Source organism: Meles meles, chromosome 1 (genome assembly GCF_922984935.1).
Source record: "Meles meles chromosome 1, mMelMel3.1 paternal haplotype, whole genome shotgun sequence".
Classification (NCBI taxonomy): Eukaryota; Metazoa; Chordata; class Mammalia; order Carnivora; family Mustelidae; genus Meles; species Meles meles.
Window position 1 is genome coordinate 112,728,715 of NC_060066.1, and position 17,997 is coordinate 112,746,711.

Sequence of the window (17,997 nt, forward strand, 5' to 3'; positions counted from 1 at the left end):
TTTTTTTTTTGAAATGCCAGTAAATCATATTCTCTCTGATTTTAACATTCAGCAAACCAAGGAGGTCAAGGAGGGAGGACATAGGCTAAAAATATTCTAAAATAAACCTAAGGTGTAGCATGAAATTACATAACCAAGAACTGGAATGTTTTGGTTACTGGGTGGTACTCTGTTCTTGGAACAATTTTCTATGTCTGTGTTTTTTTTCGTTTGTTGTTTTTTTTAATCAGCTGCTGAAAATACCACAGACAACTCTGGAATTATATATACATGGGCTGTAAATGTGAGGTGTTTTATCCTTTCCTTTATTTTAACACTACTACTTTTCTTTTTCTTCTTTCTTTCTTCCTTTCTTTTTTTATAATTCTCATGACAGCTTTGGCAGATACAAATGAGTTTTTCTTTTTAAGACAAAATTCTGTATTCTCCTTAGACCTCTTTTTTTTTTTTTTAAATTAATTAATTTATTTTTATTTGCTTATTTACAGCATAACAGTGTTCATTGTTTTGGCATCACACCCAGTGCTCCATGCAGTACGTGCCCTCCCTATTACCCACCACCTGGTTCCTCAACCTCCCACCCCACCCCACCCCCTCCCGCCACCCCTTCATAACCCTCTGGTTGTTTTTCAGAGTCCACAGTCTCTCATGGTTCATCTCCCCTTCCAGTTTCCCTCAACTCCCTCTCCTCTCCATCTCCCCATGTCCTCCATGTTATTTATTATGCTCCACAAATAAGTGAGACCATATGATACTTGACTCTCTCTGCTTGACTTATTTCGCTCAGCATAATTTCTTCCAGTCCTGTCCATGTTGCTACAAAAGTTGGGTATTCGTCCTTTCTGATGGAGGCATAATACTCCATTGTGTATATGGACCACATCTTCCTTATCCATTCATCCGTTGAAGGGCATCTTGGTTCTTTCCACAGTTTGGCGACCGTAGCCATTGCTGCAATAAACATTGGGGTACAAATGGCCCTTCTTTTCAGTACATCTGTATCTTTGGGGTAAATACCCAGCAGTGCAATTGCAGGGTCATAGGGAAGCTCTATTTTTAATTTCTTGAGGAATCTCCACACTGTTCTCCAAAGTGGCTGCACTAACTTGCATTCCCACCAACAGTGTAAGAGGGTTCCCCTTTCTCCACATCCTCTCCAGCACACGTTGTTTCCTGTCTTGCTAATTTTGGCCATTCTGACTGGTGTTAGGTGGTATCTCAATGTTGTTTTAATTTGAATCTCCCTGATGGCTAGTGATGATGAACATTTTTTCATGTGTCTGATAGCCATTTGTATGTCTTCGTTGGAGAAGTGTCTGTTCATATCTTCTGCCCATTTTTTGATATGATTATCTGTTTTGTGTGTGTTGAGTTTGAGAAGTTCTTTATAGATCCTGGATATCAACCTTTTGTCTGTACTGTCATTTACAAATATCTTCTCCCATTCCGTGGGTTGCCTCTTTGTTTTGTTGACTGTTTCCTTTGCTGTGCAGAAGCTTTTGATCTTGATGAAGTCCCAAAAGTTCATTTTTGCTTTTGTTTCCTTGGCCTTTGGAGACTTATCTTGAAAGAAGTTGTTGTGGCTGATATCGAAGAGGTTACTGCCTATGTTCTCCTCTAGGATTCTGATAGATTCCTGTCTCACGTTGAGGTCTTTTATCCATTTCAAGTTTATCTTTGTGAACGGTGTAAGAGAATGGTCGAGTTTCATTCTTCTACATATCGCTGTCCAGTTTTCCCAGCACCATTTATTGAAGAGACTGTCTTTTTTCCATTGAATATTTTTTCCTGTTTTGTCGAAGATTATTTGACCATAGAGTTGAGGGTCCATATCTGGGCTCTCCACTCTGTTCCACTGGTCTATGCTCTTTATACTTACTGATTGGGAAATGTAAAATATCAAATGATACTTCTACAAGCTACTTTTCAGTTTTACAAACTACTTTTTTAGTTTTGCCTTCACATCTATTATTTTACTGACTTCGTATAACAGTCCATTAAAGCAGGTAAGTTGAATAAGAAACCAAAAGCAATGGCAACAAAAACTATAATAAACAAGTGGGACTACTTAAGGTGCTTCTGCACAGCAAGGAACAATCAATTGAAAAGGCAGCCTACAGAATGGGAGAAAATATTTGCAAACAATATATCTGAAAAGGGATTAATAATATCCAAAATGTATAAAGAGCTCATACAAGTCAATAACGAAGAAACAAACAATCCAATTTGAAAACAGGCAAAATTTTTTAAGAAAAAAATTTTTTGGAACAATGTTGGTGCTGGATGTTAACTAGAGTTATTTTGATGATCATTTTGCAGTATATACAAATATCAGATCATTCTGTTATACACTATAACTGGTATGTTAAATGTCAACTATAGCTCAATTTAAAAAAAAAAAATACACATGGGGTGCCTGGTGGCTCAGTGGGTTGAAGCCTCTGCCTTTGGCTCGGGTTATGATCTCAGGGTCCTGGGATCGTCGGAACTGGGTCCTGGATCCCTGGGTCCTGGAACCCCTCATTGGGCTCTCTGCTCAGCGGGGAGCCTGCTTCCCCCTCTTTCTCTGCCTGCCTCTCTGCCTACTTGTGATATCTGTCAAGTAAATAAATAAACACACATCTTAAACACACACACACACACACACACACACACATACACACATTAGGCAGAAATAGCTAAACACCATTTTAGAAACAATTATTGGAAAATTCTCCAAAATTTCTAGATAGAGGATACTAGAAGTATCCACTGTAATTTTCAGAGCTACATGATTTAGCCACAGACTGTTTGTATTTTTAAGCTGTAAATCATTATTTATACTTAGAAACCCAATATCATCTGAAACAGGTGAAGTTTTAAAAACTTCACTATCTACCAAACCCCAGTAGTTTTCAAAAAGTATTTGAAAAGCTAATCATGAGTAACAGAACTGCCAAGGTAGCTAATCCTCATTACAATGTCATTATTATAACCGTATAAAATCACCAAAGTACAATAAGAAAACATATATGAGTTTTATAATCTCTGCTCTCTCTAAATGTCTTACAGTAGTTTCTAATCAGTAGTAAAGTGTATAATTTATATATACAAATATATAAATTTGTAATTTATAAACATTTAACATGCAATTGCTTTTTGGTTCTTTCGCCCTTATTAGGGTTAACCATTATTAGGTTATCCCAAACAGACACACTGTTAAGAACAAGGAATCTTGCAATAATACTGAAATCAATTTGTATTACTCAGCCATAAAAAAGAATAAAATCTTTCTATTTGAGACAACATGGATGGACCTTTAGGGCTTTATGCTAAGTGAGATAAGTCAGTCAGAGAAAGACAAATACTGTACGATATCACTTGTATACAGAATACAAAAATGTCAAATGCATAAAAATAGAATAGGATGGTGGCTAGCAGGGGCCAGGCTAATTGGGAAGATGTATTTAAGGGTACAGACTTGAAACTAGTAGGTAAGTCTCCAGAGCTTATTTATCATAGCACAGTGATCATAGTCAGCAATACTGTAATATAAACTTGAGAGTTGCTAAGGGAGTAAGTCTTAATTGTTCTCACCACAAAAAAAATGATAATTATGTGATATAATAGAGATATTAGCTAACATTAAAGTGATAATCTATTGCAATGTATAAGTGTATCAAATCAGTAGGCTGTATACCTTAAACTTGTATGGTGTTATACGTCAGTTATCTCTCAGAATATTTACAAGACAAAACACAAAAGGTAAAGAAGTTTTACTACTCCTGTTTAACAAGACAGCTGAGAGACAGAGCTTGATGTGTCCATGCGATGTACACAAATATATTTTATAGGTTTCAAGTCACACAGCTAGGACTGAGAGTTCCCAGAAGGCAGAAACCTCCCCGAACATCTTTTTAGCCAGTATCTAAAACAGTGCCTAGCATGGAGGAAACAATAGATACTGCTGAGTAAATGACTAGAACTCACATATGGGACTTCTGACATCCAAATGCAGTCTTTCAGGTGGACTATACCATGCTTTTGTTCATTAAACACTGTTTTGTTGAGTGCCGACAAGGTGAGAAACATTGGTTAACTTCTCATTTGGCAGTTCCTGAGCCAAGTAAGATGCATTGCCTTGTGCTGGGCATTTCTGATGCTGGGTGGAAACTCCTTAAGAGTGAAGCAGCAGTCAGTCCACGTGGTAGACTGTGCAAGGAGGCATTTAACTCTCTTAGTTAATGATGACTTGAAAATTGAATCTGGGAAGAGTTTTTAAAGAAAATGAAGAAAACCTGGGAGGAGAGACTTCTGAGAAAATGCTTCCTACAAAGGACAGTAAAGGAAGGCTTTTTCCTCATTCTCCATTGGATAGCAAGCCAAGGATAGCTGTGCAGTTGAAGAGTTCCGGCTCCTCTCTTGGTGCCAGTGGCAAACATCTAAAAAAAATTCTGAGGTTGAGGCTAAGAAAATAGTATTTAAAAATAAGTTATTAATAAAACACTTAAGAGGAAAACAGCAACCACTACCAGATTATGGGTCTTTACCACAAGAACCACCAATAATGGTTTAGAGAGCAGCAGAGAGTGAAAAAATGTTAATACCCATACTTTAAAGGGGTGTGGATCTATTTCATTTGGAATTTCCTGTTCTAAATGCAGGGTTACTCTTTCTTAAATAAAAAATGCATGTTTTTATCTGAATCAGAAAATTGTATTCTTTGAAACTTCTAAGTTCCTTCACAGCAGTTTGTTATTGCCACTCATTTACAGAATTATGGGTTATTTAAAAATTTTATATCATTTTGGAATGTATAGTTAAATCTCAGTTACTCGAAATCTAACAAAGCAAAACTTTTATATAAGTGGCATACTTTAATCAACTTGAAGCAACAAATGTCAAGGTTAGAGCTGACATCTTTTTGAAGTGCAGCCTTATGGAGGTTTCGGAGGAAGAATATATTTACTTAATTTCATATATTCTGAGTATTTACATTACTATGTGATTATTAATAATTGTTTATATCAGAGGTTTTCAAAATGTAATATTTGAACCATCTGCATTATTTAAAATATGGTTTTCTGGACTCCACTCCAGATTGTAATCAGTCTGTGGTGATAGGACCTAAGAATATCTTTTTAAAACAAGTATTTTAAGAGACTCTTTGCACATTAAAGTTTGAGAACTACTGGTCTAGATTAAGAGACCCTAGATTATTTTCTCAATTATCAGAAGACAATATCATTATTTTTAGAATACCCTTCTTAGGTAGAAAATGGATTAATACAACTCTAAGAACGAAAGGAAAATGGTTTTCTTTGAAACCCATATAATTACTAAATTAATTGTTTATTCACTAAGTATTCTGAGCAATTGAGATATACCATGGGTAGAGATGAAGGAGGTTGACTAACTGAAAAATTTATTTTGTGGTGAACCAGCTGAAAGCAGTGATAAAAGCTTCTTTGATAGTACTCAGAACAGCAGCAAGAGGAACAGCCAACTTTGGTAACATTTGATGTTCTCTTTTTGAAGTTCCCCTGTTTCTAAGATGGGATAGAGAAGAAATGTATCAAAACACTGCAATGCTGTTCCAGCTATTTGTTAGCAGTCTTCTGATAATACAGCTATTTGGCTGTATTATCAGAAGACTGACTATGCTATTTGCTACTTCTTGCATGGTGCTAAGTGCTCTTAGGTGTCTTATTTAAATCTTGCATTTGGTGTCCAAGGCACCTTACAGCCTTACAGATGGAAGGTGTCAACACAGTATCTCTCCTTGTTCTGTGTCTCGTCCCTAAGGATTTGGATTTGACAAAAACTTTCCCTTTTCTATAGGGCAGAGGTGCAACATTGACATTGATGAGTGTGCCTCCAATCCCTGTCGCAAGGGTGCGACGTGCATCAACGATGTGAATGGTTTCCGCTGTCTGTGCCCCGAGGGTCCCCATCACCCCAGCTGCTACTCACAGGTGAACGAGTGCCTGAGCAGTCCCTGCATCCACGGAAACTGTACTGGGGGCCTCAGTGGGTGAGTAGCTGCCATGTACGATTTGTTCCTTCTTGACTTGTAGCAAGCTAGTTGGGTTTCAACACAGGCCCTTCCCTGTGGAAGTCGTTCAGGGGCTTAAGCTGAGATTGGGTTATAGATTTTGGTAGGTTCCTTCAGTCTTCCAAACCACCACTTTTGCTCTACCTTCCATGACTGAATATGTAGAAAATAGGGAGGTAGTCAGCTCATGGGAGAAGTCCAGCATTATTTTATGAGTCTTTGGCAATTGTGCTTTTAGAAATCACTGCAAGATTGAGTTCTAAGGGAGGTCTTTCCCGCTGCTTAAAAAAAGCTCAGTTCTTAAAAACAACAACAACAACAACAACAAAAAACCACCTCAGTTCTTTTCTGTTACGGTACCAGTGTGCCACTGAAGTGGAGTTGGTCTCAGCTAACTTTAGACATGGCCCTGATAAAACATTCATGGTTTAAGCCCCTGAGAGTTGTGTGATGTGTTGATAGGTACTTTTCTAGAAACTCAGAGTGTGATGTTAGGTCACACAAGATAGTCCTATACTCTTGCTGTGCCTGCCAGAAGATAGGGCTCTAGGCATTGCCATTTGCCATACTTAAAACAGGTGAAAGAATGAAGAGTGAATTTAGGGCTGAAAGGGAAACCAAGTAATTTTTCCAAATGAATTACCTCGGTATATCTGTTTCAGAATATGGTAACCTGCAAAGCATCCCAACCATCTACCCTTTTCCTGAGAATCTTCACACAAGAGAGCTTTTATTTCCTGATGCTATAATCTAAGTGTTAATGATGTTCAACTTGTGAACAGTATACATGTATTTCAGACACCTTCGTTTTTGTTCCTTTTCCTGCTCAGTTTACCCTGCATGCTTTCTGGGGCAGGGTTTCAGGAGAGAACAAAGCATGTCTCAAAAGTGAGACATCCCAGGAACTCCTCAGAGTGACTTAGTCTCTGATACGAACCTACTTCTTGGGTATCTGTTTTGCATCAGAAACAAATGATCCTAAGGTTTGCTTTACTTTAGTTTTGTGTATAATAAAAGTTCAGATTGATCTGCATTAATGTGCCTTTCAGATTGGTCCAGTGTGTTTACTGACTGCTGTTTACATATGAAAGCTCACCGTAATTAATTAAGTTCTCTAGCATCTTGGTGAGCTGGGAAGCACTGGAAAAATCTTGTTACTAAATACTCCAGATGGGGCCGCACAATTCACATTGTGTCCACAACGATCCAAGTATAGATTCCTAGAAGAGTAAAAATGAGATTAGCTTACTGATGAGCTCCTCTGTCCCTCATTTCTTCACCAAGTCTTATATTTCACCCAAGACTCAAGTGTACATTTATCCTCCCATAGTAAAGAAAGCTATATTTCCTTTCAGGTACAAGTGCCTCTGTGATGCAGGCTGGGTTGGCATCAACTGTGAAGTGGACAAAAATGAATGTCTTTCTAACCCATGTCAGAATGGAGGAACTTGTGACAATCTGGTGAATGGATACAGGTGTACTTGCAAGAAGGGCTTTAAAGGTGAAAACAGAAGTGCATATTTCCATCTCCCTTTATGCCTTTTTCTTATTGCATATTCTTGGACTTCTTTCTTTCCCTTTCTTTGTTCCTATTCACTCTTACAGCAAACTTAATTTGAGAACTTAATATTTATAAGAACTTAATGTTTTTACACTTGGGAAATAAAAATGTAAAGAGATACCAATTCTACTAGCAGAGAGGTGAGCTACAGAACTATTTAAGGTGAGCAGCTAGGATTCCACTTATACAACTCTGGACAGGTGTGCAAATTGTAAGCTCCCTGGTGCCAGTTTGATTCTATGGTAATTCAAAAGAGATTTGTAGAGAGTAGAATGAGAATATTGTCTTACTATAATTATGAGAACAGTCATGCCGTGGAAGAATCCATGTGTTCCAGACATCTTCCAACAAATTATCTTACACGTTGAGATAACCTAAACATATAGTCTACCTGTGGCCTTCTGGAAAAATGTATTATAGTGGCTGTTGTATAAAATCATTTTTTGAGTTGCCATTGTATTTCCACCATCAACTTTCTCTTAGAAACTCATGAGAGTGAAATCTGTGGGTATATCATTTATCTTGCACTCCTCTATCCACTTGGCCTTTAATTTCTCCACTCAAAAATTGTTCCAGGCTACCACAATACATCAGTATGTTTCAGGGTCAGTTTATTTGATTATTTGAGAATTTTACTGACCACTGTTTACATATGTTCCAGGGTCAGTTTATTTATTTATTTATGTATTTGAAAATTTTCTGAGACTATATTTTAGTCATTAATTTTCTGACATATACATTTGCAAAGAAATTTAGAAGTGCTTTTATTTCTTTGTCTCATTGAGACTTGCTGATCAATTAACAAAATAAAAATCAAAATGTAAAATCCAAACTTGTGTGACTGGTGAGTAGCAGAGTACAGTTTGAACCCAGACCTGTGTACTGCCAGACCACCATCTTTTTTATTTACAGTGCTTATAGTTCCTCTATCTTGAGGCTCTTGGGTACTGTCCTATCCCATTGATACTTCTTCTTTTTCATAGTGGGAATAGATTGCATGTCTTGGATCAGGGGAAAACAGTTTTATGGCTTTAGGAAGTACTGCTACATTAATAGTAGAGGCTGTGCATATGAAAAAGTGGGCATAAACCAGAGACTTTGATTAATGTCTGAAAAAAAATTATCCCTTGAGGCACTTGGGCGGCTCAGCCGGTTGAGCACCCAACTCTTGATTTTACCTCAGGTCATGATCTCACAGTCCTGGGGTTGAGCCCTACATGGGGCTCCACACTCAGCAGGAAGTCTGTTTGAGATTCTTCCCCTCTGCCCTTCCCCCTGCTCATGCTCTCTCCCTATCTCTCTCCCAAATAAATGAATAAATCTTAAAAAAAATTATCCCTTGATTAATTATGCCCCCTTTTAGGCCCTGACCAGCTGCTTTGTATAGAGAGAGCTAATATTTACATACAGCAGCAGAGTTTTAACATAAATGAGCTTCTTGGTCCATTATTGAGGAATTACTTGTATTTGAAGGTGCATTCAAGCTTTAGACTATTAGAATATACTTTTTCTATTCAACTGTTTGACTGTGTTTTACTGACTGACTGTATGTCATGGACTTGCCACTGAAATGAATGAACCAGTGTTCCAGTGGCCTAAAGAAATTCAATTTCTAAAGCAGTTAATATTTCCCATGAGGGGCACTTGGGTGGCTCAGTAAGTTAAGTGTCTGCCTTTGGCTCAAGTCATGATCCTGGGGTCTTAGAATCAAGCCCCAAAACCAGCTGCCTGCTCAGGGGGGAGCCTGCTTCTCCCTCTCTCCCTCCCCCCGACTTGTGTGTGCACTCTCTCTCTCAAGTAAATAAATAAAATCTTAAAAAATATATTTATCATGAAGAGGTTTGCTTAGTAATTTAGATAATGAGGAGCTAACAAAGTTCTCACTATTTGGGGGTTTTCCCTTTTTCTGTCTACAGGCTATAACTGTCAAGTGAATATTGATGAATGTGCTTCAAATCCATGTCTGAACCAAGGAACCTGCTTTGATGACATAAGTGGCTATACTTGCCACTGTGTGCTGCCATACACAGGTGAGTTCTGCAGGTGAAAGGACCAGAGGGAATGCACGTTGCCTTGTCCTTCCAAACCCCTGAGTCTGAGAGACAGAGTCTGTGGGGCAGTGGTGCTGCTCTGAGGAATCAGTCCCTGGTCAACCATTCTGCCTTCACTGACTAGATCTTGAGCCCTGACAAAACCCTGTGGCCTCCCTAGATACAACTGGTAAGGGAACTCATTTGCCTTCTTTGTACTTTGGAGTTTAAAATGTTCTTTAAAATTATATATGGCTGTTGGTTTCATTCATTATCTGAAGGGACCCAGTGTTGTCATGCCCTGTGTTCTTAGTCTTAGTTCAATAATACAACAACCACCACTTACTGATAATTTACTGTATGCCAGACACTTTGTATACTTTGGATTCCTTAATCTAGTACTCACAATAATTCTGCAAAGTAGAAGTTCCTATGACCATTTTATGCTGAGGCAAAGAGAAGTTACCTGCTGAAAGTCACATTGGTAAGTGGTAGATTTGCCCCTCAGTCTGTCTCAATCCAAAGTTCATGCTCTTAACAGCCCTTCTTCTCCTTACATTCAGTACCACTACGTCTCACTCAGAGAGGTATTGCCGCTTGGATGGCGATTCCACACATAGAAGACATGGGTGTTACTTCATTTCGTATCAAGTGTTCTTTGCTTCAGGTGGTATTTTAGGAGTGTGCTTGGACATTTATTTCTTCGTTGTATTTTCCTGCCTCATTACTGCTGTCTTGTGATTGTTTTGTGTGGTTGTATTTGTGTGGCTTATTTACCTCTTCATCATCCATTTTCTTGATCTGTGGAGAACAAAACAGAAATATGGATGATGGCTTTGCATGTTTCTTCAGTATGCAGCGTGTAGGGAGGAGCATGGCTGAGTTCTTACTCTCCCCTGGTGGACTGTTTGTAGTAGCTGTTACTAGTGACTCTAGCTATTTAGAATGGCAGAGTGGCCAAAACTGTAACTCTGTTACCTAAAAGACTTGATGCTACATTGTTACTTAGACCCTCTTTGGAAGAAATGTTCATGGAGGCAAACTGCATTTACCATGCTCCTTGATAAAATGGAAGTTATTGGATATCCCTAGCTATCCCCAAAGGATGTCTAAAAAATACATTTCATAATGATAGAACTAATCACATTTGTTGATAGTAAGAAGAGTATCTCCCAGCCAGAAAGACTGAGACTTGATGGCTGCAGGGAGATATAAGCAGGTGTCACTATGCTCAGTTATATCATAGGCTTACCTGAGTGTGATGTAGGTGTGAAAATATTTATTTTGTCTTCTTGCTATTCAGATACTGTAAGAATATTTGACTCTATGCTGGCTATTGGTTTTTCTTCACATTAGGATCCCAATAAAGAGTTTACTGTGTGTGAACTTCGGGAAATTATGTTAGACTGAAAGCCTATGTAGATTAAAATTTCAGTGCTCAGTGTAGATAAGGGTTCTGTCATTGGGCTTTGCCAGCATGAAAGGAACTAAACAATATTGCCTTCTCTTGCGAGCCACTATTCTGACCAGATACCTTAAAAACTGGTTGGGTATGTTGGTAAAAATTAATGGTAATTTTTTTCTTTCGGAATATGAAATTTTAGAATGGAATTTTAGGTTGAGTTAGTTGTAACTTGACTTTTAAAAAAACCTCTTTTCCTTTTAATAAAACCATCCCCCCCCCACAGCCCCCCATGCTGGAAGCTTATATCCAGTATGCTAAAGGAAGAAATATTGGTATGCAAATATCAATGTCATGTTGTTGATGTTGGCATAAGGAGACATGTTACCAGGCAATCAGAATTACCTCACTCTTTCTTGCTTCTCATGGCCTTCTGATCAACTCTGTTGCCTTCTGGAACAGGCTAGCAGAGGTTGTGAGGAGAGGGAGCCTGTGTTGTTGCTTCTTCCTGGCTCATATGAAAGAGGATCTGTGTGGCTGAGCTTCCGAGTGGCTGACTCTTAGCAATGGAGATGCAGAAACTATTGCATTTGACTGATGCAAGTGTCCCACTCCACGATAATAACTACCCATGATAGTAAAGACAGGAGGAGCCCAACAGTTGTTGAGTGCTCACTCTATGTGCCAGCCTCTATGCTAATAAAGACTTGGTAAGGATTTTTTTGTTAGTCCTCAAAAAGCATCTATAAGTTATGTACCATCCTGGTTCTTATTTTGCTTATGTGGAAGGCTCAGAGCAGATAAATTACTTGCCTGAGGTCACACAGTAATCAAGCTAGAGCTAAGACTCAAAGGACCTAGGGGTCTCAGATTCCAAAGTTCTTAACTCAACCTTAGACTTGGATTCAGAGAGCATCCTTTGGCATAGAATTTGCAAGATTTCAGTTTCCTGGGCTATTTCTCTAAATTCTATCATTTGCTTTACAGGCAAGAATTGTGAGACGGTGTTGGCTCCCTGTTCCCCAAACCCATGTGAAAATGCTGCTGTTTGCAAAGAGGCACCAAATTTTGAAAGTTACACCTGCCTGTGTGCCCCTGGCTGGCAAGGTAACAATGCAGGAGTTAGAGAAGGCAGGAGTTTTAAACAGAGTGGTCAGGTCTTCAGATTAACATTGAAGGCCCAGGTCTTCTGAGCCCTGCCCATCAAGAACTCCTGCCTTTGTCTAGGAGTGCTAACTGGCATGACTTAGAAAGCCTTTTTCATTTTCATGTCTTTGGGGCCCCCTAGTGGCTGGAAGACTCCAGCCTGAGTCTGAAACCAAGATGTATTTTTTTTTTTTTTTAAGGATTATTTATTTATTTATTTGACAGACGGAGGTCATACGTAGGCAGAGAGGCAGGCAGAGACAGAGAGAGAGGGAAGCAGGCTCCCTGCCAAGCAGAGAGCCCGATGTGGGGCTCGATCCCAGGACCATGAGATCATGACCTGAGCTGAAGGCAGAGGCTTTAACCCACTGAGCCACCCAGGCGCCCCTGAAACCAAGATGTTCTAAGGCAGTTTTACCACCTGGACAAAACTTGCCCCAAATAATTTATAACAATTATAAAAATATTTGTGCCCTTATAAAAATAAGGGCACAAAGCCTTACAGGACTTCCCAAAACAGGAGACCAACGAGAATATCCCCATCTTCCACAGCTGAAGTTTGGATGCCCTATACATTTCAGGGACCATGCCTTCCAAAGACAGGATCATTCATTGCACCTGTATTTCTAGGTCAGCGGTGTACAATTGACATTGATGAGTGTGTCTCCAAGCCCTGCATGAACCACGGTCTCTGCCATAACACCCAGGGCAGCTACATGTGCGAGTGTCCTCCAGGCTTCAGTGGTATGGACTGTGAGGAGGACATCGATGACTGTCTTGCCAGTGAGTATGCCAGCTAGCTCGTATGCCCCTTGAGGCATACAGGGAGCAGAGCAGAGCCCCATCAAGACAGTTGCCTCTCAGTGCTGAGACTGGCCACCCTAACGGTTTATCATGTGTCTTTAATATGAGGATTTTTCATATCTTCTTTCAAAGCTCATGACTTTAGTAGTTGAGGCAGTAAATCTCTTTAAGCGTTCCCTTACTGGTTTTTATATACTGATAAAGTGGGAACAATGCTGTGATGGTTTTTTTTTTTTTAGCAGATCTATTGAGGTATAATTAATATAAAGTGTACTACCAATATTTTAAATGTGTAATTCAGTAAGTTTTGACATTTGACGACTGAATTCATCTCTAAAGATAATGAACATATCCATCCCCCTAAAAGTATTTTCTGTTTTAAATTTGTCTTCCTTTCCCCTTCCCTGTCCCAGGTAACCAGGGATCTACCTCTGTCACTACAGATTCACCTGCATTTTTTATAATTTTATGTAAATCGAATCATCTCATGCAAACTTTTTTTAGGAGAGGAAATATGACTTCTGTCATTTAGCATATTATTTGAGACTCATCTATGTTCATGTATTAATAATTCATTCTATTTTATTGCTAAGTAGTATTCCACTATTTGGATATACTATATATATACTATAATTTACATTTAGCTTTTTTGAAGTTTGGGAATATTATAAATAAAGCTGCTGTGAGTGAGTCTATGTAGACATGTGATTTTATTTCTCTTGAGTAAATACCTAGAAGTGGAATAGATGAATTATGTGGTAGGTATGTTTCACAAAAATAGCCAAAATGTTTTCCAAGATAGTTTTACCATTTTCATTCCCAAAAGCACTGTTTGAGAGTTCCAGGTGAACCATCTTCAAGAACATTTGGATGTGATTGCCCTTAATTTTAGCCTTTCTAGTGGCTGTATACGGTATCTCACAATGGTTTTAACTTGAATTTCCCTACTTATTACTATTATGAACATCTTTTCATGTGCTTATTCGTCAGCTGCCTATATTACTTGCTATACTATCTATTCCAAACTTTTGTTCACTTGAACAATTGGATTGTTTGTCTCATTATTGAGTTGAGTTCTTTATATTCTAGATACAATTTCTTTGTCAGATATTTGCCTTAAAAAATTATCTTCTCCCAATTATAGCCTCTGTTTTGACTGTCTTTTGAAGAGGAAGAGTTTAATTTTGATGAAATTCAATATAATCATTCAGAGTTCATCTTTCTAGTATATTGTTTAATAAACCTTTGCCTACCCAAGATCACTGAGCTCTGTCTCCTTTGATTTTTTCTAAAAATTTTATACTTTTTAGCAATGTTTAAGTCCACAATCTGTTTTGAGTTAATTTTTACATGTAGTGTGGGTTTTAAAGGTTTTTAAAGAGTAATTTTGTGTGGTAATCTTGCTAACCTCACTTATTAATTCTAGATTAGTTTAGCTTCTAGTTTAGTTTACATTTTCAGGATTTTTTTTTTCTTTTACAGATAATCATGTTATCTCTAAATAAGTATAGCCAAATACATTTTTATTTCTTTTTCAATCTGTATACATTTTGTTTTTCTTGCATTATTACACTGGCTAAGACTTTTAGTAAATGCAGAATAGAAATGGTAAGAGAAGCAAATCCTTCTTTGCTCTTGATTCTCGGTCAGGGAGAAGCATGTATATAATCTTTTGCCACTAAGTATAATGTTACTTGTAGGTTTGGGGGTTTTTTGGGTTGTTTTATTTTGTTTTGTTTTTGTTTTTGGTCTTCTATCAAATTGAGAAATTCAGTACTCCTGGTTTGCTGAGAGTTTTTTTTCTTTTTACAATGAATGAATGTTGATGAATGTTGATTTTTTTCAAATGATTTTTCTTTATCTGTTGAGGGAGTAGTATATTTTTTTTTAATGTAGGTGAATTGTGTTAATTGATTTTCTTTTTTTTTTTTTTTAAGATTTATTTATTTGACAGATAGAGACTACAAGTAGGCAGAGAGGCAGGCAGAGAGAGAGAGAGGAGGAAGCAGGCTCCCAGCCAAGCAGAGAGCCCGATGCGGGGCTCGATCCCAGAACCCCGGGACCATGACCCGAGCTGAAGGCAGAGGCTTTAACCCGCTGAGCCACCCAGGCGCCCCTTGTGTTAATTGATTTTCAAATGTTAACCTAACCTTAAATTCCTGGGATAAATTCTACTTGGTCTTTATGTATTATCTCTCTATTTATTGGATATGATTTCAAAGTTTTGTTATGAATTTTTGTGTCTATGTTCATGAAAGATATTGTTCCCCAACTTTGTTTTGCTATGTTTGTATGGTTTTGGTAAGAGGGCAACACTGGCCTCAGAACCAATTGGGAATTGGTTCCTCTCTATTTACTGAAAGAGTTTGTGTACAGTTGGTATTACATCTACTAAATATCTAGGTCTGGAACTTACTTTCTTAGGTTTTAACTATAAGTTTAATGTCTTTAATATATTTATTCAGGATATGTATTTTTTTATTGAGCTTTGGTAATTTGTATCTTTCAGGGAATGAGTTTTACTTTCTCTAAATTGTCAGAATTATTGACATTCATAATATTCCTATATTGTACTTTTACTGTAAGATCTCTGGTGATTTCCTTTCACTGATTTCAGATATTGGTAATTTACATCTCCCTTTCTTTGTGATTGCTTTTGGTAGAAAGTTATTGATTTTAGTAATCTTTTTAGTGAACCCATTTTTAGTTTCATATTTTTCTCAGTTAGTTTACTGTTTACTAATTCATTGATTTCTGGTCTTTATTCTTCCTATTTTGGATCTAGCTTGCCCTTCTTTTTCTAATTTAAGATGAAAGCATAGACCATTAATTTTATTTCTTCCTACTTTTCTAACATAATAAACATTTAGGGCCATATGTTTTTTTCCCAAAACACTGATATAACTGTATTTCACAAATTTTGATATATCATGGTTTTTTTGGTTTTTTTTTCAGAATACTTTCTGATTTCCAGTTTGATTCGTTCTTTGACTCATAAATTATTTGGAAGTGTGTTCTTTAATTCCAAATCGTTTTTATCAAGTTTTTAATCTTAATTCCATTGCAATTGAAATACATTGTTCTATTAGTTTTAGTTATACAATATAGTGATTCAACAATTCTACACATTACTTAGTGTTCATCGTAGTAAGTGTACTCTTTAATCCCCATCTCCTGTTTCACCCTTCTGCCCACCTACCTCCCCTCCAGTAACTCTAAAGTAAAGAGTCTGTTTCTTGCTTTCTTTCTCTCTCTCTCCTTTTCTCTTACTCTTTTCCCTTTGCTCATTCATTTTTCTTAAATTGCACATATTAGTGAAATCATATCCATATGGTATTTGTCTCCAACTTATTTTGCTTAGAATTACATTCTCTAGCTCCATCTATGTTGTTGCTAATTCCATGTATCTTTTGTTGCTGATTCCTTCCAGATAGTTTTGCTATGATGTCTAGTTTAATTCCATGTGATCAGAGAACATACTTTGCATTATTTGGATTATTTTAAATGTATTAAGTCGTATTTTATGGCCTAGTCTGTGGTCTGTTTTGGTAAGTGTTCTGTGTGCACTTGAAATGAATGTCTGTTTTGCTGTTTCTTGGTGTGTTCTATAGCTGTTACTAATTCAAATTGGTTAATAGTATTTTTAGGTCTTCCCTGATTTTCTTTCTGCTTATTCTATAAATTAGTGATTTTTTAAAAAAGATTTTTTTTATTTATTTGACAGATAGAGATCACAAGTAGGCAGAGAGGCAGGCAGAGAGAGAGAGAGGAGGAAGCAGGCTCCCAGCCAAGCAGAGAACCCGATGCGGGGCTCAATCCCAGGACCCTGGGATCACGACCGGAGCTGAAGGCAGAGGCTTTAACCTGCTGAGCCACCCAGGCGCCCCTGCCTAATGTATTTTGAAGCTCTGGTTTTAAGTACAGAAGATTGTTATGTTCTCTTAAAGAATTGTGTCCTTTGTTATGAAATAACCTTATTTAACCCTTGTAATATTCCTTGTTCTGAAGTCTCCTTTGTTTGATATTAATGTAACTACCTTCCCTTTCTTTTGATTATTGTTAGGTATTTTTTCCATCCTTTTCCTTTTGGCCTACCTATGTCTTTAAAGTATGTTTTTTATAGAGACCATATGTTGAGTCTTGCTTTTTCTCCCTGATATGACAGTGTCTAACTTCTAATTGAGGTGTTCATGCCATTTAAACTGAGTTCAATATTTGCCATCTTATATTTTACTTTATCTTTTCCCTTCTCTTTCCATTTCCCTCTCTTTTTTTGCCTTCATTTGAAATAATTGAACATTTTTTGGATTACATTTTATTTCCCCACTGGCACATTACCTGTATCTTTTTTTTTTTTTTTTTTTTTTTTTTTTTGGTGGTGGTGGCAGTGGTTTTGGTTTGCAGTATGCAACTTTAACTGATTACCTTCAACTCTACTACTTTATATTGCACATAAAAACCTTACAACAGTATGCTTATACTTTCACTCCTGCCCTCTGTTCCATCGTTGTCATAAATGTATCATAATCCCTGAAAATATTATTTTTGCATCAAATGGTCAATTAATTTTTCAAGAGATGTAAAAATAAATTAACAATCTTTATATGTAACAACATATTTATAGTTTCTGGTGTTTTCCATTCTTTTGCATAGATCTTTTGCATAGATCTGTCAAGTTATCACTTTCCTTCAGCCTGAAGAAATTAATCTAATAATTCTTGTGGTGGTTATCTCCTAGTGATTAATTCTTTCTGCCTTTCTGTGTCTGAAAAGGTTTTTATTTTGGCTAGTTTTCAAAGATATTTTCATAGGGAGTAGAATTGTAAGTTGACTTTTCCCTCTGGCACTGTCAAGTCATCCTTCCATTCTTTTCTACCTTGCATTTTTTCTGAGGAGCAATCTTCAATAATTCTTTTTTTTTTAAATTTATTTATTTGACAGACAGAGATCACAAGTAGGCAGAGAGGCAGGCAGAGAGAGGAGGAAGCAGGCTCCCCGCTGAGCAGAGAGCCTGATGCGG

General features: G+C 37.4%; 1 protein-coding gene across 2 annotated transcripts in view; it reads left to right on the forward strand.

The window, feature by feature from the left end:
* Nucleotides 1-17,997, forward strand: part of NOTCH2 (notch receptor 2) — a 169,941-nt gene that overhangs the window by 120,737 nt on the left and 31,207 nt on the right. The window contains exons 13-18 of one of the 2 annotated variants that reach the window (XM_046005571.1): nucleotides 5,821-6,013; nucleotides 7,390-7,535; nucleotides 9,512-9,625; nucleotides 12,015-12,134; nucleotides 12,804-12,956; nucleotides 13,391-13,757. In XM_046005571.1, the coding sequence (XP_045861527.1) occupies nucleotides 5,821-6,013; nucleotides 7,390-7,535; nucleotides 9,512-9,625; nucleotides 12,015-12,134; nucleotides 12,804-12,956; nucleotides 13,391-13,509 (845 nt within the window). In that variant the 3' untranslated portion in view covers nucleotides 13,510-13,757. Of the gene's footprint in view, nucleotides 1-5,820; nucleotides 6,014-7,389; nucleotides 7,536-9,511; nucleotides 9,626-12,014; nucleotides 12,135-12,803; nucleotides 12,957-13,390; nucleotides 13,758-17,997 lie in introns of those variants that run through there. The other variant, XM_046005562.1, reaches the window with a different exon arrangement.